Source organism: Oncorhynchus clarkii, chromosome 16 (assembly GCF_045791955.1).
Source record: "Oncorhynchus clarkii lewisi isolate Uvic-CL-2024 chromosome 16, UVic_Ocla_1.0, whole genome shotgun sequence".
Classification (NCBI taxonomy): domain Eukaryota; kingdom Metazoa; phylum Chordata; class Actinopteri; order Salmoniformes; family Salmonidae; genus Oncorhynchus; species Oncorhynchus clarkii.
This window is the reverse complement of record NC_092162.1, coordinates 52,142,851-52,165,694: the sequence shown is the minus strand read 5'-3', so window position 1 is coordinate 52,165,694 and position 22,844 is coordinate 52,142,851. Positions and strand designations below refer to the sequence as shown.

The following is a 22,844-nucleotide window of genomic DNA, read 5'->3' as shown; positions in this document are numbered from 1 at the left end:
TGTACATCATTACCATAGTCTACTTCTACATTATACACTGTGATAACCAATGGGTTATTATTGTGTTACCAGCATCTTTCTTTTTTAACAGTAAAACTAATATTTTAAAAAACATTTATTAGTATATTGATAAGGAGAATTACGTATAATAGATAGGGAATTATCACTTGCACCAGAGTCAATGGTGTAGTTGTAGATGGACAGATATACTCTGGGGTGTTGTTGATTTAACCGCCAAGCACAAGCAGCAGGCGGACAGGTTCACAGACGCGGGGATAGCGGGAAATGTCTAGTGTTCCAAACAAAAACCCTGACTATACGCATTTCGTGGACCTGGCTCAGCAAATGCCACTTGCAGTGCAGAGATTTTGACCGTATTCCAGAGAGATGCGGTATTTGCTTATCATTCATTGGAGGACAAGTATAGGTAGGCTATTTCCTCTTTTTTAGGCGCACTTGGCAAATGACTGAGGATCAATGTGGGCACAATTGGACATGGATATCTCGTTTCCGCATTCCCACGGCCAACAGTACTGTGTCCCTGATCCATCTCAACACAAAACCGGTTTCTCCTGATTATCAACCTAATTATTGCTGATGCCGCACAATGTTTGCTGTGAAGGAGAGAAAGGGCAGCTCGAAGACGTCTCGAAACTGTATATGCCTCTGGCTTTCCTATTAACACATCTATTTTCGCGTCGTATTGTCGCGGTTCCCTAAAAAAACCTGGATACCTCGGCGTTGCGACTGGCTTGGGATGGAGGTTTGTTGTCGTGGTTGCATGCCATGCTGTAGTCGACTATGGAACTGGATATGGCCCGAATTCCATTACCCAAATATGACCCGACCAGCCGAAATCCCCACTATTTCAGGTGATATCCGTGCCCCGTCCCCCAAGAAGAAACCGACTCAGCTCTATGCGGCTCTTTTCGATTTCGAAGCCAGGAGCGAGGAGGAGCTGACTATCAAGGAAGGTGACAAGCTGTCAGTAATAGAAAAGAGGGGGGATTATGTGCTTGCCAAAAAACTTACCGGTTCGATGGAGTCCGGACTGGTCCCGGCTACATATGTGGCCATTCTACAGGACGAGTTCGCTAATCACAAGTGAGTGGCGCGTCTATGCGCGCGGTCAACCTCAATATTGTTTCATTCATAATATGCAGTTACGATTTCACCATGTTTCTTTCACTCGTTTCGGGTTTGATTGGCTTTTGTCCACCATATTGTATAGGATCATGTTTAACCTACCAGGTTTACCAATACCAACCTACAGCGACATCTTTTTGGACGTATTTATTATTATATTTTTGGGGTCTGATCTGGACCGGCCTTAATTGATTTCTGGACCCATAGCCGCGGGAAGTAGGGGGTACTGCTGAAAATGTATAATTATACTTTTTTTCTTCACAAAGTAGCACGCTGGGCCTTTACTAGTCCTGTATTAGCGGACCAATATAGCCTTTTCTAGCGTAGCTCGGGCAAAAAAAATCACAGCACCCCCACCCTGCAACATCTTCCATCTGGACCGGCCTTGATTTGGCTAAAACATGACACTATATTTACAAAATATATGGACACCCCTTCAAATGAGTGGATTCGACAATTTCAGCCACACGTTGCTGACAGGTGTATATAATTGAGTACACAGCCATGCAATCTCCATAGACAAACATTGGCAGTAGAATGGCCTTACTGAAGAGCTCAGTGACTTTTAATATGTCACTGTCATAGGATGCCACCTGTCAAATGCCTGCCCTGCTAGAACTGTCCTGGTTAACTGTAAGTGCTGTTATTGTGAAGTGGAAACTTCTAGGATCAACAATTGCTCAGCCATGAAGTGGTAGGACACACAAGGGGTGCTGAAGCGCGCAGCGTGTAAAAATCGTCTGTCCTCGGTTGCTTCCAGAGGCAGTTTGGAACTCACTACCGAGTCCCAAACTGCCTCTGGAAGCAAAGTTGGCACAAAAACTGTTCATCGGGAGCTTCATTACAATGGGTTTCCATGCACGAGCAGCCACACACAAGCCTAAGATCCCTATGCACAATGCCAAGCTTTGGCTGGAGTGGTGTAAAGCTCACCGCCATTGAACTCTGGTGCAGTGGAAACACGTTCTCTGGAGTGATGAATTACACTTCACCATCTGGCAGTCCGACAGACAAATTTATAAAAAATAAAAACAGAAATACCTAATTTACATAAGTATTCAAACCCTTTGCAATGAGACTCAAAATTGAGCTCAGGTGAATATTGTTTCCATTGATCATCCTTGAGATATTTCTACAACTTGATTGGAGTCCACCTGTGGTAAATTCAATTGATTGGACATGATTTGGAAAGACACACACCTATCTATATAAGGTCTCACAGTTTACTGTGCATGTCAGAGCAAAAACCAAGCCATGAGGTCGAAGGAATTGGCCGTAGAGCTCCGAGACAGGATTGTGTCGAAGCACAGATCTGGGGAAGTGTACCAAAAAATGTCTGCAGCATTGAAGGTCCCAAAGAACACAGTAGCCTTCATCATTTTTAAATGGAAGAAGTTTGGAGCCACCAATACTCTTCCTAGAGCTGGCCGCCCGGCCAAACTGAGCAATCGGGGGGGAAGGGTTCCCCTGTGGAGATGGGAGAACCTTCCAGAAGGACAACCATCTCTGCAGCACTCCACCAATCAGGCCTTTATGGTAGAGTGACCAGACCGAAACCACTCCTCAGTAAAAGGCAAATGACGGCCCACTTTAAGTTTGCCAAAAGGCACCTAAAGACTCTCCGCCCATGAGAAACAAGGTTCTCTGGTGTGATGAAACCAAGATTGAACTCTTTGGCCTGAATGCCAAGTGTCACGTCTAGAGGAAACCTGCCACCATCCCTGCGGTGAAGCATATTGGTTTCAGCATCAAGCAGATGTTTTTTAGCTGTAGGGACAGGGAGACTAGTCAGGATCAATGGGAAGATAAACGGAGTAAAGTGCAGAGAGATCCTTGATGAAAACCTGCTCCAGAGCGCTCAGGACCTCAGATTGGGGCGAAGGTTCACCTTCCAACCGGACAACGACCCTAAGCACACAGGCAAGACAACGCAGGAGTGGCAAGTCTCTGAATGTCCTTGATTGGCCCAGCCAGAGCCCGTACTTGAAGCCGATTGAACATCTCCGGAGAGACCTGAAAATAGCTGTGCAGCGTCGCTCCCCTCCAACCTGACAGCACTTGAGAGGATCTGCAGAGAAGAATGGGATAAACTCCCCAAATACAGGTGTGCCAAGCTTGTACAGTGGCATCATACCTAAGGAGACTCCTGGCTGTAATCGCTGCTAGAGGTGCTTCAAAAAAGTACTGAGTAAAGGATCTGAAATGTAAATGTTATATTTACGTTTTTAATTTTTAATAAATGTGCAAAAATAAAAAGTTTATACATTTTAGAATAAGGCTGTAACTTAAGAAAATATGGGAAGTCAAGGGGTCTGAATACTCCGAAATTTGGCCATAGAATCAATGACCTAAAAAATATGTATTTTCAGAGTCTGTAAATTATGTATTTCCAATGTTTATTCAGAAACAAAGATAACCTGTTTTCAACTTCTGGAAAATACATATTTTCTACTATAATTTTAAACCGGATTTCAATGTACGGAAAATACGTATTTTCAACAACCGGAAAATGCATATATTTTACGTCCATAAGATCCGTCTTTTATATGGGTTTTTTCAACGTCTTTTTGCCTACTGGGTAGGCTATATTTAACATAATGTTTTATTTGAGGCTCCAAAAAAGAGATTTGGCATAGTCATTATTTCAAATAGAACTCATTCAGATGAAATCATGTCAATTGTTGTTGACTGAGAAGTGACACAGCACCCCTCCCTCCCTTCATGTTTACTACTGCACAGTTGACAGCATTGTAGTATATAACATTTCTGTATGTGGTTACCGTTTACAAATAAAGTTCCTGTCTTTGTGGTCAGATTGGTGCAACTGCAGTCAAGTTGTAGCTTTAGCAACTACTGTATGCGAAGTACAGCAGTGGATACACAACTTTTGACTCAGCTCACACCCACACCTGACAGAGTTTCAGGTGAAACCTAAGTGTCATGGAAAGGTACCTAGTGTTTGCAGCACAGCCACACCCATTCTTGTTAATTACTGTAAATAGCCTTCCTTACTTACTCTCTGAATGGAGTCTAGCCTATGAACCACACCTACTCTTCCACTCAAAGCAGCTTGAGTTTGAGAAATAGATAAATTATTAGATTACATTGATATTTGGGGGGTTCACCACTGTTGTTTTTTAGGGGAAATGTGTGTGTGTCTGTGTCAGTGTGTGTGCTCTTGTCTGCGCTTGCCTGCTCCTGTGTGCAATTGTGCATGTGTCTCTTTTTGTCTGTCTGTCTTCCTCGTTCCCTGTCTGCCTGTTCATCTATCCATCTGTCTGTCTGTTGAGGTGGTATTATGGGAACATCAACCGGCTGAAGGCGGAGAAACTGCTCCTAGCCTCTCAGAATAAGGATGGCTCGTTCCTGGTGCGCATCAGCGAGAGCCACAGTGATGAATACACTATCTCAGGTAAGCCCATATTGCATGGTCACATGTTAATTACTTGCTAATTCATTAACACAAGCAGCATATTCACCATTTGGTAGCCTACTGGGTAGCTCTGAATTAATTTAAGTAAATACCAGAAAGGACCCATTGTTACCCACAGAGATCCTACTAAATTACATTATTACATTAGAGTTCTAATATTTAATTATGTTGTTACCACACAACTTCACTATTAAATACTATGCAAACAAATACCAGTGGAAAAAGAAGTGCAGTCATTCATTCACCAATGGGTGGCAATAAAGTACTTCCGTAGTTGAGAACCACCATCCTCTGATTACCCACTGTACTGTAAGCAATGTCCAAGTCAGTGCTCATATGTCCTGTTGCTAATATTACTTTGGCCAATTGTGGGTGTGACATAAGACATTTAAAAAGGAAAACTGTGTGTAAACCACCTTACTTTTGAAATGTGTCAAATATAAAACAGTCAAATCAGCCCTCTCCTCCACAGCCAGAAACGATGGGAAAGTGTTCCATTTCCGAATCCAGCGTTCATTGATCGGGGCGTACTTTGTGTCAGACAAGATTTCCTTCGCCACTCTGGGGGAGCTGATCCAATACTACCAGAACAACTCCAGGAGTCTAGCAGTGCCTCTGGATGAGCCATGTGCACAGCAGGTGTGTGTACCACCCGGATCTCACACAAGTTTTTGGCAGACAAATTCCCCAAAATCCAATCATATTTGTTAGAATGATGTGTTTACTGTGACATCATTACAGAATCAAGAAGCAGTAGTGTAGTAGCAGTGATCAGGCTGTTTTTCCTGGCGACCTCTCCGTGATCAGATCTCTTCTCTCTTCCTTCCCAGCAGAGATGTGACTGAATCAGAGGCTGTGGAAAGCCCCGCAGACACACACGCACTTCCCCCCTCACTTCAGGCCCTTTTTATTTCATTTTATGCTTTTCAATTTGGGTATCTTCTTTAGTATTTGCATTTATATTTCTTAGCAGTTAGACTGATGTTGCCATTTTATACACCATTTGATTGTAGGTGTAGTTATTTGTGCCAAAATCATTTGTCCTCAAATGTTCAATTTGACAACAAAAAAAGTAAATGAGAAACTCATACCAAGACTAGCATGTCTTTAATGCAGTTGACACTTCTGTAGCTTCCTCGTTTTGTTGCATGAAACAAACATTTAGACTGAGCCTCTTGAAAGGAAAGCCAAGATGATTTCAAATTCTCTTCATGAGATTGAAAGGAGCAGATGTTACATTTCATTTAACCATGTGTAGTTTGATTTGCCACGACCATCACAATGTAAACTTGGTAATCATTTAAGTATAAATCATCCTTTGTAGATTATTGATTGATTGACACTTATTTTGTAGCACTTGACTATCTATGAGTCTAAGTATGAAATAATACAGCCTTTGTTTTTAAAGAAACTTCCCTTATCTTTCAATGTCCTAAAGCCACCTGATCACCACACACACACAACGGGGCTGTAGTGGAGTGGGTCGAGAGATTGAAGTTCCTATGTCCACATCACTAAGAAATTAACATGGTCCACACACACACCAATACAGTCATGAAGGCACGACAACGACTCTTGCCCCTCAGGAGGCTGAAAAGATTTGGCAAGGGCCCTCAGATTTTCAAAACGTTCTACAGCTGCAGTACTGAGAGCCTCTTGACTGGCTGCATTAATGCTTGGCATCCGACCACAAGGATCTACAAAGTGTGATGCGGACCGCCTAGTAGATCACTGTCAGAGGAAGGCCTGGAAAATTGTCGAAGACCCCGGCCACCCAACCCATAGACTGTTCTCTCTGCTACCGCACAGCAAGCAGTACCAGAACGCCAAGTCTGGGACAAAGGCTCCGAACAGCATCTACCTCCAAGCCATAAGAATGCTGAACAGCTAATCAAATGGCTACCTGGGACTATTTGAGTTGACCCTTTTTTGCAGTCGACACTAGTTACCCCAGCCACAAAGTCATAAACCCCCCACCTATTGCTACAATTTGTCTATTTAAAATCTGATTGAATCTAACCACAATGCTATTCTTATGCCTAACCCTAACCTTGAAGTAAGACCAAATATAAAAATATAAAATTACGATTATGGCCAATTTTGACTTTGTGTATGTGACAACACTTTTTTGCACACACTCATGCATATTGTCACAAACCATCTCGAAGCCCATAACAAAAAGCGAGACGACGTGGAGATAAGGAATTACAAAATATATTTATTAACTAAAGTAAACTAAATACAATTAGCAATGGTGTGTGTAATCAGTAGTGTAAGTGAGTGGTTGCGTGGATAAATGTGATAATGAGGGGTGTTGAAAGGTACCAACTCAAACAAACAAAAACAGACAAAAAAACGCCCACCGAAAAAACAAGGAAAACAAGAGCAATGACAAATAATTCGGCACACAGAGTGGGAGGGTCGTCACACACCACCCCCCCCCCCCCCCCCCCCCCCCCCCCCCAGGGCGTCCACTTGCCCCCGCCAACCTCGTCCTCCCCAGACCTCAGCAACCTTTGCGGACAGGAAGCAACCTTTAAGAGGAAAGAAAACGAGACCAGAAGGGAACAGACAGGAGCGACAGAACAGGACAATACCAGACACAAAATAACAGTGGTCAGTCACGTGGACATTCAGGAACTGGGAGCACGAGTACAATAGGTACTACTCCTGACATACACTTCGAAGTGTTGTAGCGCCCATATGAGTGCTAGTGCTTTTTTCAATAACCGAGTAGTTCAACTGATAATGGTTCAACTTTTTGGAAACGAAACAGGCCTCAACACCAGACACATCTGCTTGCAGCAAAACTGCACCTGCCCCCAAATGACAAGCATCCACCTGCAAGGTAAATGACAAATCCACGCGATGAGCAGCCAACAACGGAGTTGAGGTAAGCAACCTCTTGCATCTTCAAAAGCCTGTTGACAATGAGAAGACCATACGTAAACTGCCTTAACTTTCAGCAAATCTGTCATGGGAGCAACCACAGTAGAGAACTTCCTACAAAAACTACGATAATAACTAATCATTCCCAAGAAACACATCAGTTCCTTTTTAGTAGTTTGTGGTGGAAAAGCATCAATAGCTACCACCTTAGCCCAAACAGGATGCACTTCACCCTGCCCAACCACCTTTCCAAGGTATGTAATGGTCGCCTGAGCAAACTCACATTTAGCCAGATTTATCGTGAGGCAACCCGCAGCTAGGCGGTCGAACAAGGCTTGAATACGGGACAGATGTTCCTCCCAAGTATCTGCAAATATATATATAACTACATCGTCCAGATAAACAGCGCACCCAGCCAGACCGGAGACAATCCTGTTCATAAGTCGCTGAAAAGTGGTAATATGATGAAAAGTGTCAGGTGCATTACGCAGGGCGAAATGTATAACCGAATAAGAGTACAGACCAAAGGGTGTAAAAGGCAGAGATTTCACCCTACGCGTCAGTGGCACCTGCCAATAGCCCTTTAACAGGTCAAATTTGCTCAAACTTTGCTGCGCCGACTTGAACGCAGTCCTCCATCTGAGACAATGAATCTGGCTTAGTGACACTTTACCTTATGGTAGTCCGTACAAAATCTGTTTGTCCCATCCGGTTTACTGACCAAGATACAGGGAGAAGCCCAACTGGAGAAAGAAGGCTCTGCCATCTTATTCTCCAGCATGCACCGGACCTCAGCATCCAGACAACGTAGTTTCTCTGAAGAAACTCTATAGAACCGCTGACGAATGGGGTCAGCATCTCCAATGTCAATATCATGTTCCATTAAGTTTGTACATGTAGGTGTATCAGAAAACAAACCTGGAAATCTCTGAATCAGACCAAACATCTCTGTCCGCCCATCAACAAGTAGATGAGCGAGAAGGCTGTCTAAAATATCCAGTGTCTCTGAATTTTACAATCTACCCTGCAGTATGCAATCGTCAGGACCAGGAACATCCTCCTCATGCACAGATCTAGCATGACAAGAACCCAGCGAATTAATGGTATCGGCCAAAAGAACAGGTTTGACCCTCCTCTGTAGACTCCCACTGTTCAGTCTCAGAGGAACGTGCATAATAGGGTTAACAAATTTACATGGCACAGTAGGTGCGCTTTTCTTTGTTCTGGAGTGGCAACTAGATCATTTTGCTCTGTGCACTGGCTCACAACGGCATATGGACCATGAAACTTGGCTTGAAAAGGAGAACCAACAATTGGCAGCAGAGCAAGAACCTGGTCACCTGGACTAAAGTGATGAGGCTCAGTTCGCCGATCAAATATGCCCTTCATTCTCTCCTGTGAAGATGATAACTTCTCTTTAGCCATTTCACCAGCGGAGTACAGGCAACATAAGATAACTGGGACTCAGGCGGCTCGGAAGACTTCCAGTCATCCTGGGGAGCAGATAGAAGTCCACACACCCCATGTCCAAACAAGGTCATTTGGACTGAAACCCGTACTCTCCTGTGAAACCTCCCTAGCGGCAAACAGTAACCAAGGCAACACCTCCTCCCAATCCATCTCATTACAATAATCTCTCAGTCTTAAGTGTTTGATGGAAACGTTCCCGTGCTCCTTGACTTTGCGCGTGATAGGTGCTAGACAAATTGTGTTTAATATAAAGCTGTTGGAGAACCTGACCAAACAGATTAGTGAAATTATATCCCTGATCACTCTGAATGACCTTAGGGATTCCAAACAGTGAGAAACTGAGTCAAAGCGTTTAGCACAGACTTAGTCGTGATAGACATGAGAGGATAGACAGCAGGAAACCTAGTGGTCTGACACATCACAGTGAACAGGTAACTACTACCCTTTTTAGAACGAGGCAGAGGACCAACAGTCAATCAGATACTCAAAAGGTTGGCTGAGTACAGGAATAGGAAACAGTGGTACCGGCTTAATAGCTTGATTAGGTTTACCAGTTAATTGACAGGTGTGACAAGTTGATGAACTCAGAAACATCCCTCTAACCTAGGCCAAAATAAATGTCTTATTATGCGGTTGTAGGTTTTCCTCACACCCATGTGTCCAGCAACATCGTTGTGGGAAGTTGGCAACACCAACTCACGAAGCTTAACTGGTACAACCTGACCAAAAAACAACTACCATGAGACACCCACATTCTCATCAGGACATCCTCTTGGAGGAAATAGCCATGGGCGACATCTCCCAACTGTTCCACAGGCACAATTTGGTCACGCAACTCTTCTAATGTGGGGTCAGCCCGTTGCGCATTGATTAGATCTGAGCGGGATACAGATAACGGGATAACAGGGAAAGCAGTGACAGACTTCTTTGTGGTATTCTCTTTAACCGGTGCAGTGACCAGGTCGCCACGGCTCAGAACTGACAGTGTGTTCAAACCTATTCCCCTAATTAGAACACTATTCCCCAAATCATTCTCAGCAGAGAAGGGTAACAGACTCCAACACAAACGATTCAGAGGCACCTGTGTCGCTCAGGATCTTCACTGGCACTAGGTCCTTACTTCCTAACAGACACAAAACCCTCTGTAATGAAAGGTAAATAGTCTGGGTCAATATGGACTTTCACAAGCCCCTGGGCATGAGACAATGTGTCAGGAGTGAACGGATGTGGAACAGGCGGGGCGAACGCCGTAGGCTTAGATTTAACATAAGCACATGTACTGAATTTACCCCTAGCCCTGAGAACTGGACATTCATTTTTCCAATGACCTAAACCTTTACAGTAGTGACACTCTTGACCAAAGTCAGCCTTACCACGGGAGTCAGGCTCAACCCTAGTTGAATGAAACTCTGCCCATGAACCAAAGTATCTCGGTGAGTGAGCCCCAAATCTCTCAACCACTCACTCCGAATACGGGGCTCTTCAAAGACACTTTTGTGAGTCAAAATATACTCATCCGCCAAAACCGCAGCTTCAGTGGCAGTCTTTACTTTTCGTTCGTTAATGTACGTGGCTATACGATCAGGGATTGTGTCCTTAAATTGCTCTAATCAGATCACACAGCCCTTGGAAAGTCATAACTGCAGAGGCGGAACACCAGCGATTAAACTGAAGATAATTATCTGGCAAACTCAACATGTGTTTATCATCCCATCCCAGCCTCAGGAACCAGTTCTAAATCGTTGGCGGTAAGCCTCAGGAACCAGTTCTAAATCGTTGCCGGTAAGCCTCAGGAACCAGTTCTAAATCGTTGGCGGTAAGCCTCAGGAACCAGTTCTAAATCGTTGGCGGTAAGCCTCAGGAACCAGTTCTAAATCGTTGGCGGTAAGCCTCAGGAACCAGTTCTAAATCGTTGGCGGTAAGCCTCAGGAACCAGTTCTAAATCGTTGGCGGTAAGCCTCAGGAACCAGTTCTAAATTGTTGGCGGTAAGCCTCAGGAACCAGTTCTAAATCGTTGGCGGTAAGCCTCAGGAACAAATTCGTAAATCTGGAACACAGCCGTTTTAACCTTATCATACCTGACACTGTCGGCTACACTAAGAGCTGAATATGCTTCCTGCGCTTTACCAGTCAACACACACTGCAACATTAAAGTGTGTTCAGAATCAGGCCAAGTCCTAGCGTCAGCAACACGCTCAAATAACAAAAATAATGTCTCAGGGTCCTTTTCATTGAATTTAGGCAACAACTGTAAGTTCCCAACAATATCAAATGTGTCCGGGGCACGACCCCTAGGTACATCTGGGTCACCTTCCCAGAGCAAACTCTCCCCTGAGAGCTTTCCTTCCCTAACTAGCTCTAGCCGCTCTTGTTGCAGCTCGATTTTAACATGCTCCAAATCCTGTTTAAATTCCAATTCCTTTTTAAAGCCGATCATGCTCTAGCTATAACATAAGCAGTTCTTTCTGCTGTTCAAAAAGACTACTAGGACTAACCGATGGAGCGACCATTGTAACGTTACAGGGAGACAGAGAGTCCTCAGCAGAGGCTGCCCCAGTGGTAACTTCAAGAATACCTCTCCATCAGATTGGCCTTCAATATCAACCTAATAGAATTTGACATTTATCACTAATTTCAACCTTGTAGTGTTCAGCAACCTTCAACAGCTGTTCTTTAGTACATAATTCTAACAGTTCATCTGATGGAAAGCGAACAAACTCATCTAGGTAAGATGCCATAGTCACAAGAAAACAATATATAATCTCTTCCCCTCTGCTGAGCACACCAGACCACAACCAGAGAAATGACAATCACACTGGGCACCACAGAAGAGAGATGAGATATATATGGAGCTTCCCCAAAACCTACAGTAACTCAACCCTAGTCTTTGTGTGGATAATTACTCACTGTAGCCCGCTGGCAAGGAAATAAACCTCCAGCACGCTGGCACATTCCCCCAAGCCACAGATGTGCCCGAGACAACTGCTCAGTCCACAGACACCACACAAAAACACAAAAATAACCATGCCCAATGTATTCCAAAGTGAAACATGTCACTAAGCCTAAAATGGAACCCAGACCGGCTACGCGCGTACGCTATCGTGCATAAATGTATTTTGTCCCCCTACACCAAACACGATCACGACACAGGTTAAAATATCAAAACAAACTCTGAACCAATGACATTCATTTGGGGACAGGTCGAAAAGCATTAAACATGTATGGCTAGTTAGCTTGCTAACTAATTTGTCCTATTTAGCTAGCTTGCTGTTGCTAGCTAATTTGTCCTGGAATATAAACATTGAGTTGTTATTTTACCTGAAATGCACAAGGTCTTCTACTCCGAAAATTAATCCACACAAAACGGCCAACCGGGTGGTTTCTAGTCATCTCTCCTCCTTCCAGGCTTTTTCATCTTTGAATTTATATGGTGATTGGCATCTAAACTTTCATAGTATTACCATGACGACCGGCAAAACAGTTTGTCTTCCTATCACCCACGTGGGTATAACCAATGAGGAGATGGCACCTGCTTCTATAAACCAATGAGGAGATGGGAGAGGCAGGACTTGAAGCGCGATCTGCGTCAGAAATAGAAAGAATTCTATTTTAGCCCTTGGCAACGCAGACGCTCGTTGGCGCGCAAATAATTGAATAAGAGATTTCTAAATGTATTTTGCAACGCACGAGACGTGTCCGGTCTGGTCAGCATGTAACAGAGGGGAAAAGGCTATAGCTCCGCGTAGCTAGTGTCACTACCATACCCAAATCTCCCACTAAGGTACACAACCGATTGTACTCACCTCCTCGGACCCATGTCCCAACAGCGAGTAGAGCAAGAGTCTCCAGCCTGGGCAGGGGCCTAGAAACTAACCAATGTACTCTCTCCAATGCAGCACACAACCAACTATCCACCGCAGTGGCAAGTTTACCAAACAAACAAAGGCAACCAGTACTGGGCACCAAACATTACAACTCAAACAAGCTGTAACAAAAGATGCAAACAAAGCACCTACAGAGTTTAAAATTAACTCCACGTCCTCCCAAACATAACACACATGCTAGTAAGCCAAATGACACTAGTATTAGTCCTTCATAATGCAACAAAGTGCTATACACCACAATGTTTAGGAAGCAACCTTTATGTTCCCAGATGAGCCTCCACTTGTCACAAACCGTCTCGAAGCCCGTAACAAAAAGGAAACGACGTGGAGATAAGGATTAACACAATATATTTATTAACCAAAGTAAACTAAATACAATTAGCAATGGTGTGTGTAATCAGTAGTGTAAGTGAGTGTTTGCGTGGATAAATGTGATAATGAGGGGTGTTGAAAGGTGCCAACGCAAACAAACAAAATCTATCAGTGTCTGCATGGAGAGTGTCTTCCCAATGAATGGGGAAGAGGTGCATTTATCCTGGGACACACCCGAGCCCAGGTGTCCCATTTCACTGACGACCCTCCCGGCTCCGCCCACCGACATCATATTAAGGAAAACAAGAGCAAAGAAAAAGAATTCGGCAGACAGAGTGGGAGGGTCGTCACAATATTGAGGCCACATACACACACTTATGCACTCTCCACATACACTGATGCTACTCTGTTTATTATCTATCCTGATTACCTAGCCACTTTTACCTCTACCTACATTTACCTATTACCTCAACTACCTCGTACCCCTGCACATTGACTCCACACAGGTAGTCCTTCTATAAAGCCTCATTATTGTAATCTATTGTGTTACTATTTTTATTTGCTAATGTTCTTACTTTTTAACTCATTGTTGGTTAAGGGCTTGTAAGTAAGCATTTCACGGGAAAGTCTGCACCTGTTGTATTCGCTGCATGTGACAAATACTATTTGATTTTATTTGACACACAAATGCGTAATAATTTTGCTTGTAGTTTGCACTTTTGGGACTATTTCATTGGTTCCATTGTACTGGGAAAACAAAATGAAGCACAGCTCAAGTATTTGAAGGTATTCGCCATACCCGGTAGCTGTGTTCTGTGCTGCTGTAACAGTGTTGTGGTGTCCAGTTGTGTGAGGCTGCTTGTAACAGTGTTGTTGTGGTGTCCCCAGAGGGAGCTGATTGACATGGAGCCCTGGGAGCATCCTCGGGAGGAGTTTAAACTGCAAAGGAAGCTGGGGGAGGGCCACTTTGGAGAAGTGTGGGAGGCCCTGTGGATCAACCAGAAAAAAAAGGTGGCCATCAAGATGCTCAAACAAGGTAAGCATGCTAGCTCTCGCTGCTATCATATTAATACATGATTCAGCACACGACAAGCAGAATTTTGGCAAATATTTGATGAGTGACTATTGATGAGGGAATTATTTTCAAAGACATAATGCAGATGGGCAAGTACAGCAATGGCAAAACGTTATAAAAAGCAGGAACACATGCATGCACAAAACACACAATTACATACTCTCTAACTTTGAGTCGGTCCATCTGGGTCAGGGCTCTCACATTGTTCATAAAGAGATTATAATACTACATAGGGTCAGTCCTAAGCTCCTTATCACCTGGACAGCACTGACCTCAGCCTCTCTCTCTCTCCCCCCCCCCCCCCCCTGCAGAGGACACTAAGCAGGATGAGTTTGTGAAGGAGGTGCAGGCACTTAAGAACCTCCACCACCCCAAGCTGATCCAGCTGCTGGCCCTGTGTTCCAGGGGAGAGCCCGTGTACATCGTCACTGAGCTCATGACCAAGGGCAATCTCAAGTCCTACCTGGGCAGTGAGTCAGTCACACCCTCCCCTCTGTTCCCCAGTCTTTACATTGCATTCAGTGTGTGTGTTCATAGATGATTATGCTTCACCAATAACATAAGTATTCAAAAACCTCAAGTGGTCATTGGGTGCTTGCCTGAAAAATTATGTAATAGCAGGAATCATATATGGCTTGCATATTAAATAACTCCAACTCAGTTCACCTGACAAAGATCTGTTTGAGATTTAAATGTTTTTAACTAATAAACATATATGTTAAAGCAATTGAGTAACTATGCAGACCTTATCATGCTTGACAGATCCTAACCTGTGCGCTCACTATGCTGTTCTCAGCGACGGAGGGTCATGTGCTGTCCTCTGCCCACCTCATCTACATGGGCAGCCAGGTGGGTGAGGGCATGGCCTACCTGGAGGACCGACACATTGTGCATAGGGACCTGGCGGCCAGGAACATCCTGGTGGGAGATGACCTGGTCTGTAAGGTGGCTGACTTTGGACTGGCACGGATCATTAAGGTAAGGATAGAATGGATGTGACATGAATGTGAAATGTATGGAGAAATGAAGAGGGAGAACCTATAGGTTAACTAAAGCTTTAGAAAAATATGCTGTATGTTGGGCTTACTTATCCTGGTCAAGGCGAAATTGTTCACTCTCAGATAAAGCAAGGATTCTTGCTTAAAAAGCAAATAAATAATTGGGACATTTCCATAGGAATAAGAAAATATTCTTAGTAAACACAAATGGTTGGATATGTCCCCTCTCTCGCTCTGTGTGTGTGTGTGTGTGTGTGTGTGTGTGTGTGTGTGTGTGTGTGTGTGTAGGACAGTGTGTACACAGCCAGCAGAAGCACTAAGATCCCAGTGAGATGGACTGCCCCTGAGGCTGCTCTCTACCAGCGTTTCTCTGTCAAGTCTGACGTCTGGTCCTTCGGTGTGCTGCTCTATGAGATGATGTCACGAGGAAAGATGCCATACGATGGTGTGTGTGTCAAAAGTTTTCAAGACAATATTCTTATTTTTACCATTATACAACACGTATCTTGAGAAAAAGTCAACCCTCATTACAGTTAATCTATTAACTCTATCTGTAAAAATGCTTTGGAATATTTCCCTCTGACTGATAATATTTATCCCTCTGAATAATATTTATTCTTCTCCCTCTTTCTCTCTCTCAATCTCTCTCTCTTTTGCTCTCGATCTCACACAAACACATACACAGGAAAGAGCAATAAGGAGGTGCTGGAGCTCCTGTCGACAGGCTACAGGTTGTCCTGTCCAAGTAGGTGTCCCCCCAACATCTATCGCGTTATGGTGGATTGCTGGAACCCAGAGGCCTCCAAGCGGCCCTCCTTCCATGCCCTGCACAGCCATCTAGACACCATGTACTCCCGCATCTACTTCAAGACCATCGAGGTCTAGATCTGGAGGAGGAATAGGAGGCCAAGGGGTGACTGCACTGACATAGACACTCAGACCAATGCAAAGCAGAGGGACTGGACTGCAAGACATTATCTAACATGGTGATCCTTTTTTTAACACCTTTTAGTCTGTTTTTAGCCAGTTGTCTTGGTTTTGTAATTGATGTTTTTATTTGAGGTTATGTGCAATAAATAGTCCTTCCTAGGGAAAGGGAGGAAGGAGATAAGGAAAGGAGGGCAAGAAAAGTGGAGCCACTGTTACAGCCCACCAAGGCCCTATGCTACAGTTTGCCCCACTGGGCACAGGCTAAATGGCCAGTCATACAGAAAGTGCCTATATGTTTACACACTACAAAGACTTATCTCATAGAGACAGCTCATACAGTCCACAGTGATGGAGGACATGGCCATTGAGACTGGAGAGTGAGCCATAAAGGACATCTTTTGGAATTTCTACCAATGGAAGATTTTCTTTTGAACTGATGCAATTTTGAACAGTCAATGCATGATATTGAGGAGATATACTAATACAGTTTGGGATATATGAGCCATATCATAAACTTCCTTTATTCTACTTTGATTAAGTCTCTTCCATATCTTGACTATGCCATTGGGTATTTAACAACCAAAATGATGATAATAAAATATTTTCTAGATAACAGTCCTGTTACATTGTGTGTGTGTATGTTAGGAAGAACATACAATTATAATGCTTCATTTGTGTACAAAAAACGTAACCACCCAATTTCTTTAAATCCTCCCTAAAATAATGGGAAAGCCACATCAACCTCTGGTGCTTCAATCTTAGCTCATTTATAGCTGGCCGTACCGCGGCGCTGTCCACTGGCTAGGTGCTGAAATCGCAGCCAACTTTCATGACCGCCAAACGCAGTGCAGTCCATTGTGCCGAATTCAATTTCGTCCGTAGTTAGTCTTTCAGCGATATTTGGTGAATCTGGGAAAAAGGGGAACATCTTTTCAATTAAATTCATATTACCACAATTGGATTTGTGTGTTTGAATCAAATAGAAGTAGTGATATGACACGAAAAACGTAGGCCTAGTCTACAGTAGTATGCATTGGCAGCTGGAGTAAAATGCATTTTGACTTCTGTTATTGTTTCTTGTTATTATTATGGCCAGTAGGCCTACAGCATTAGCTCAGCAAATCTCCCCAGATGGGTATACAATGCATTCAGAAAGTATTCAAACCCTTTTACTTTTCCCACATTTTGTTACAGCCTTTTTCTAAAATGGATTCAATATTTTTTTCCCCTCATCAATCCATTTAAGAATGATGGAGGCCACTGTGTTATTGGGGACCTTCAATGCTGCATAAATGTTTTGGTACCCTTCCCCAGATCTGTGCCTCGACAAGATCCTGTCTCGGCGCTCTACCGACAAGTCCTTCGACCTCATGGCTTGGTTTTTCCTCTGACATGCACTGTCAACTGTGGGACCTTATATAGACACCTGTGTGCCTTTCCAAATCATGTCCAATCAATTAAATGTACCACAGGTGGACTCCAATCAAGTTGTAGAAACATCTCAAGGATGATCAATGGAAACCTGAGCTAAATGTCGAGTCTCATAGCAAAGGGTCTGAATACTTATGTAAATAAGGTACTTCTGTTTTTTTATATACATTTGGTTAAAATGTCAACCTGTTTCGCTTTGTCATTATAGGGCATTGTGGGTAGATTGATGAGGAATTTTTATTTATTTAAACAATTTTAGAATAAGGCTATAACGTAACAAAATGTGGAAAAGGGGAAGGGGTCTAAATACTTTCCGAACGCACTGTACATACATACATACATTCATACATACATTACATAGCAGGATAAATGAGTTGACCAGATAACTTTGATAAACAATCAGAAATAACTACTGATTTTCTGGTTCGTTAGGAAATCTAAAGTTAGATAAGCTTGAATGGGCATGTTCTAAACATATCTTTCTAAAAAATAAACACATTTATTTCAGAATATTAAGGCAAGTAAGCTGACGGGCGGGTGGGGCGTAGCATTGTAGGGTGTTTTCATTTGGCTGTAACATAATACCAGTAATAGGGACAGAGTCTTGATTTCAAGCGTATTCGGCAGCTCACTGGGACGACTCTATCAAAAGGATGGGCGGCGCAGGAGAAATGAATGAAGGCGAATGACTTTGCAAAAACTAGTTAACATATCAGCAGCAATACATAGAAGGTGCACGTTCAGAAGGTGCGCAGGCTACATAGCCTGGGGATAAATAACGTCCTTAACTGTTTTGCGTGGAGATGCATTCGCCGTCAACAAGAGCATCATGAAGAAGGTGACATACGGCGTTAATCTTTATGTCGAGTTTACATTCCTACACTGTCCAAGATGACACAATGACATGGCGTTCACAGCAATGGTTGCGAGATTTGTAGTCGCATAAGCTCATTTCAAAGAATCACATCATCGCCGACCGCATTGTGGAGGGCTGGCCTATTTTTACGGCAGGGCGCGGGTGAAAAATACAGTAGGCCTAGTAGTAGCAGGCTAATTGAAGCTGACCAGTTAAGCCCCTCGGAATACCTTGGCGATTTTTTATTTAATGTATTGCCCATTTAACGCAAACGAAATGATGAATTCGATTGCTCTTGCTGAGGGTTCGCAATCTCCGGGTGCCGCTGGGGTCCCCGTTGGAACGCCAGCGTCTGGTACTAGTGCTAGGGTGTCTAGTGCTCTACGGAACGATTTGGGTTCCAATATTCATGCCTTGAAAACACTTAACCTGCGATTTCGATGTTTCCTAGCTAAAGTTCATGAATTGGAGCGTAGAAACACGTTGTTAGAAAATCAACTACAGCAAGCATTAGAGCAATCCCGCTACAGAGCCTACTTTAGCCGTGAACAAACAACCCAAACGGGCTCTTTGGACCTGTCTCTGGCTGGGTACCAGCCACGGGTAAGCCCACCAGGTACGATATGGAACTTTACCCACACGAGGTTTGGGGACCGACTCGAGACTAGGCTCCACAGCCCCGGGGTGTCATGGATGCAAGCGGATGGTGTTGATGTTGGAGTTCAAGTCGATACCGTCACCCCTGAACTGCGAGCCCTGTACAATGTGTTGGCTAAAATCAAGAGAGATAGAGACGAATACAGAAAAAAGTAAGTGATGTCACTTTCAATTAACACTTTACATTTTTAAGTTGTCAAGCAAACTTATGCAAAGACACAATCAATCAAGTCATTCAGAACAAGGCATCTCACAATCTTATCCAAGTGTCTGACAAATGTTGTTTTTACTTATTTGACAGATTGTTGAGGAACTCGTTGACCTTGTTGAACTTGGTGAGAAGTTGTTGATAGGTTGTTGACAAGTTCTTGGTTGCATTATATTAACATACAAATTCTAGAAACATTGTGTTCAGAAGATGCAGCCCCTTGATCTAATGCTTAAGGTGTTAGGCTGATGGTCGCAGGGACCCAGGTTCAAGTTCTGGTTGGGCTACCCTTTGAATTCGCTACACTGGTGTCAGAAGTGAGATGGCACTGTCAGGAATCCAATGTAAGTGTGTCTAATTGTTATGGGTGCAAGGGATTTGTGAGAGTGAAGTGCAGGATGTTCTTTGCTTTCTGAAATAAGGCCGGTTGTTACCTTACAACACCTAGTGATCTTGTCAAGAGGTTGAAGACCCTTCCAGCCCACTCCAGCTGTAACTTTTGTAACTTGAGTGTTTCTACACTCAGTTTTGAACAGTAATGACTAGTGCCTCTAAGGGTTGAATCTGTCATTTCTTACCCACGCCATTACATCACAATGTACTAGAACAGTGTTTCCCAAACTTTTTATAGTCCTGTACCCCTTCAAACATTTAACCTCCAGCTGTACCCCCTCTAGCACCGGGGTCAGCGCACTCTCAAATTTTGTTTTTTTGCCATCATTGTAAGCCTGCCACACACACACACACTATACGATACATTAATTAAACATAAGAATGAGTGTGAGTTTGTCACAACCTGGCTCGTGGGAAGTGACAAAGAGCTCTTATAGGACAAGAGCACCGAGAATCCACTCTCACATAAGCACATGGTTGCAAAGGGCATCAGTGTCTTAACAGCACGATTTGCCAAGCAGGATACTCCGAGCACAGCCCAATACAGAAATCTGGCAGTAGCTTCTGATTAAATTCACTTTTCACAGAACCGCTTGTTGCAATTTCTATGAGGTTCTCTTGTTCAGATATCGGTAAGTGGACTGGAGGCAGGGCATGAAAGGGATAACGAGTCCAGTTGTTTGTGTCATCCGTTTTGACAAAGTACCTGTGTAATTGCGCACCCAACTCACTGAGGTGCTTCACTATATAACATTTGACATTGTCCGTAAGCTTGAGTTCATTTGCACACAAAAAATCATACAATGATGGAAAGACCTGTGTGTTGTCCTTGTTAATGCAGACATAGAAGAGCTCCAACTTCTTAATCATAGCCTCAATTTTGTCCCGTACATTGAATATAGTTGCGGAGAGTCCCTGTAATCCAAGATTCAGATCATTCAGACGAGAAAAAAACATCACCCTGATAGGCCAGTCATGTGAGAAACTCGTCATCATGCAAGCGGTCAGACACGTTAAAATTATAGTCAGTAAAATAACTTTAAGCTCGTCTCTCAATTTAAAAAAAAAATGTCAATACTTTGCCCCTTGATAACCAGCGTATGTTGTAAAAGCGTTACATGGTCGCTGCCCATATCATTACAAAGTACAGAAAATACACGAGAGTTCAGGGGCCTTCCTTTAACAAAGTTAACCATTTTCCCTGTAGTGTCCAAAACATTTTTCAAGCTGTCAGGCATTCCCTTGGCAGCAAGAGCCTCTCGGTGGATGCTGCAGTGTACCCAAGTGGCATCGGGAGAAACTGCTTTCACGCGCGTTACCACTCCACTATGTCTCCCTCTCATGGCTTTTGCGCCATCAGTACAGATACCAACGCATCTTGACCACCAAAGTCCATTTGATGTCACAAAGCTGTCCAGCACTTTAAAAAATATCCTCTCCTGTTGTCCTGGTTTCCAGTGGTTTGCAGAAGAGAATGTCTTCCTTAATTGACAACCATAAATGTAACGGACATATACCAGTAGCTGTGCCAGGCCCGCCATGTCTGTTGACTCATCCAGCTGTAATGCATAGAATTCACTGGCTTGTATGTGAAGCAGTAATTCTTTCAAAACATCTCCTGCCATGTCACCGATGCGGCTTGAAACAGTGTTGTTTGATAAAGTCATTGTCTGTATTGTTTTGTTTTTGCCTTTCCCCCCAGCATTGTCCCAGTCATATCCGTGGCATTACTGAAGCATTGGATGTGCTTGTGGAAGCAGAACATCTTGTGTCGTGGACAGGTGCAGGTGTAGTACTGCTGGTAGTAGCAGTACTACCAGTAGAGCTGGTATGTGTCTCTATGGAAGCAGAACATCTTGTGTCGTGGACAGGTGCAGGTGTAGTACTGCTGGTAGTAGCAGTACTACCAGTAGAGCTGGTATGTGTCTCTATGGAAGCAGAACATCTTGTGTTGTTGACAGGTGCAGGTGTAGTACTGCTGGTAGTAGCAGTACTACCAGTAGAGCTGGTATGTGTCTCTATGGAAGCAGAACATCTTGTGTCGTGGACAGGTGCAGGTGTAGTACTGCTGGTAGTAGCAGTACTACCAGTAGAGCTGGTATGTGTCTCTATGGAAGCAGAACATCTTGTGTCGTGGACAGGTGCAGGTGTAGTACTGCTGGTAGTAGCAGTACTACCAGTAGAGCTGGTATGTGTCTCTATGGAAGCAGAACATCTTGTGTCGTGGACAGGTGCAGGTGTAGTACTGCTGGTAGTAGCAGTACTACCAGTAGAGCTGGTATGTGTCTCTATGGAAGCAGAACATCTTGTGTCGTGGACAGGTGCAGGTGTAGTACTGCTGGTAGTAGCAGTACTACCAGTAGAGCTGGTATGTGTCTCTATGGAAGCAGAACATCTTGTGTCGTGGACAGGTGCAGGTGTAGTACTGCTGGTAGTAGCAGTACTACCAGTAGAGCTGGTATGTGTCTCTATGGAAGCAGAACATCTTGTGTCGTGGACAGGTGCAGGTGTAGTACTGCTGGTAGTAGCAGTACTACCAGTAGAGCTGGTATGTGTCTCTATGGAAGCAGAACATCTTGTGTCGTGGACAGGTGCAGGTGTAGTACTGCTGGTAGTAGCAGTACTACCAGTAGAGCTGGTATGTGTCTCTATGGAAGCAGAACATCTTGTGTCGTGGACAGGTGCAGGTGTAGTACTGCTGGTAGTAGCAGTACTACCAGTAGAGCTGGTATGTGTCTCTATGGAAGCAGAACATCTTGTGTCGTGGACAGGTGCAGGTGTAGTACTGCTGGTAGTAGCAGTACTACCAGTAGAGCTGGTATGTGTCTCTATGGAAGCAGAACATCTTGTGTCGTGGACAGGTGCAGGTGTAGTACTGCTGGTAGTAGCAGTACTACCAGTAGAGCTGGTATGTGTCTCTATGGAAGCAGAACATCTTGTGTCGTGGACAGGTGCAGGTGTAGTACTGCTGGTAGTAGCAGTACTACCAGTAGAGCTGGTATGTGTCTCTATGGAAGCAGAACATCTTGTGTCGTGGACAGGTGCAGGTGTAGTACTGCTGGTAGTAGCAGTACTACCAGTAGAGCTGGTATGTGTCTCTATGGAAGCAGAACATCTTGTGTCGTGGACAGGTGCAGGTGTAGTACTGCTGGTAGTAGCAGT

The 22,844-nt window shown here is 43.9% G+C and overlaps 2 protein-coding genes across 2 annotated transcripts in view; both read left to right on the top strand.

The window, feature by feature from the left end:
• The first annotated feature begins 631 nt into the window (after positions 1 to 631).
• LOC139368697 (tyrosine-protein kinase Srms-like) lies at positions 632 to 17,073 on the top strand. The gene is made up of 8 exons (XM_071107902.1): positions 632 to 1,104; positions 4,437 to 4,558; positions 5,052 to 5,218; positions 14,023 to 14,170; positions 14,521 to 14,679; positions 15,006 to 15,187; positions 15,496 to 15,652; positions 15,893 to 17,073. The coding sequence occupies exons 1-8, from the start codon at positions 758 to 760 to the stop codon at positions 16,090 to 16,092; spliced, it is 1,482 nt and encodes a 493-aa protein (XP_070964003.1). The 5' UTR covers positions 632 to 757; the 3' UTR covers positions 16,093 to 17,073.
• A 1,135-nt stretch (positions 17,074 to 18,208) lies between these two features.
• Positions 18,209 to 22,844, top strand: part of LOC139367701 (intermediate filament family orphan 2-like) — a 31,650-nt gene continuing 27,014 nt past the window's right edge. Inside the window, exon 1 of the mRNA XM_071105995.1 lies at positions 18,209 to 19,233. Coding sequence (XP_070962096.1) covers positions 18,674 to 19,233 — 560 coding nt within the window. The 5' untranslated portion in view covers positions 18,209 to 18,673. The remainder of the gene's footprint in view (positions 19,234 to 22,844) is intronic.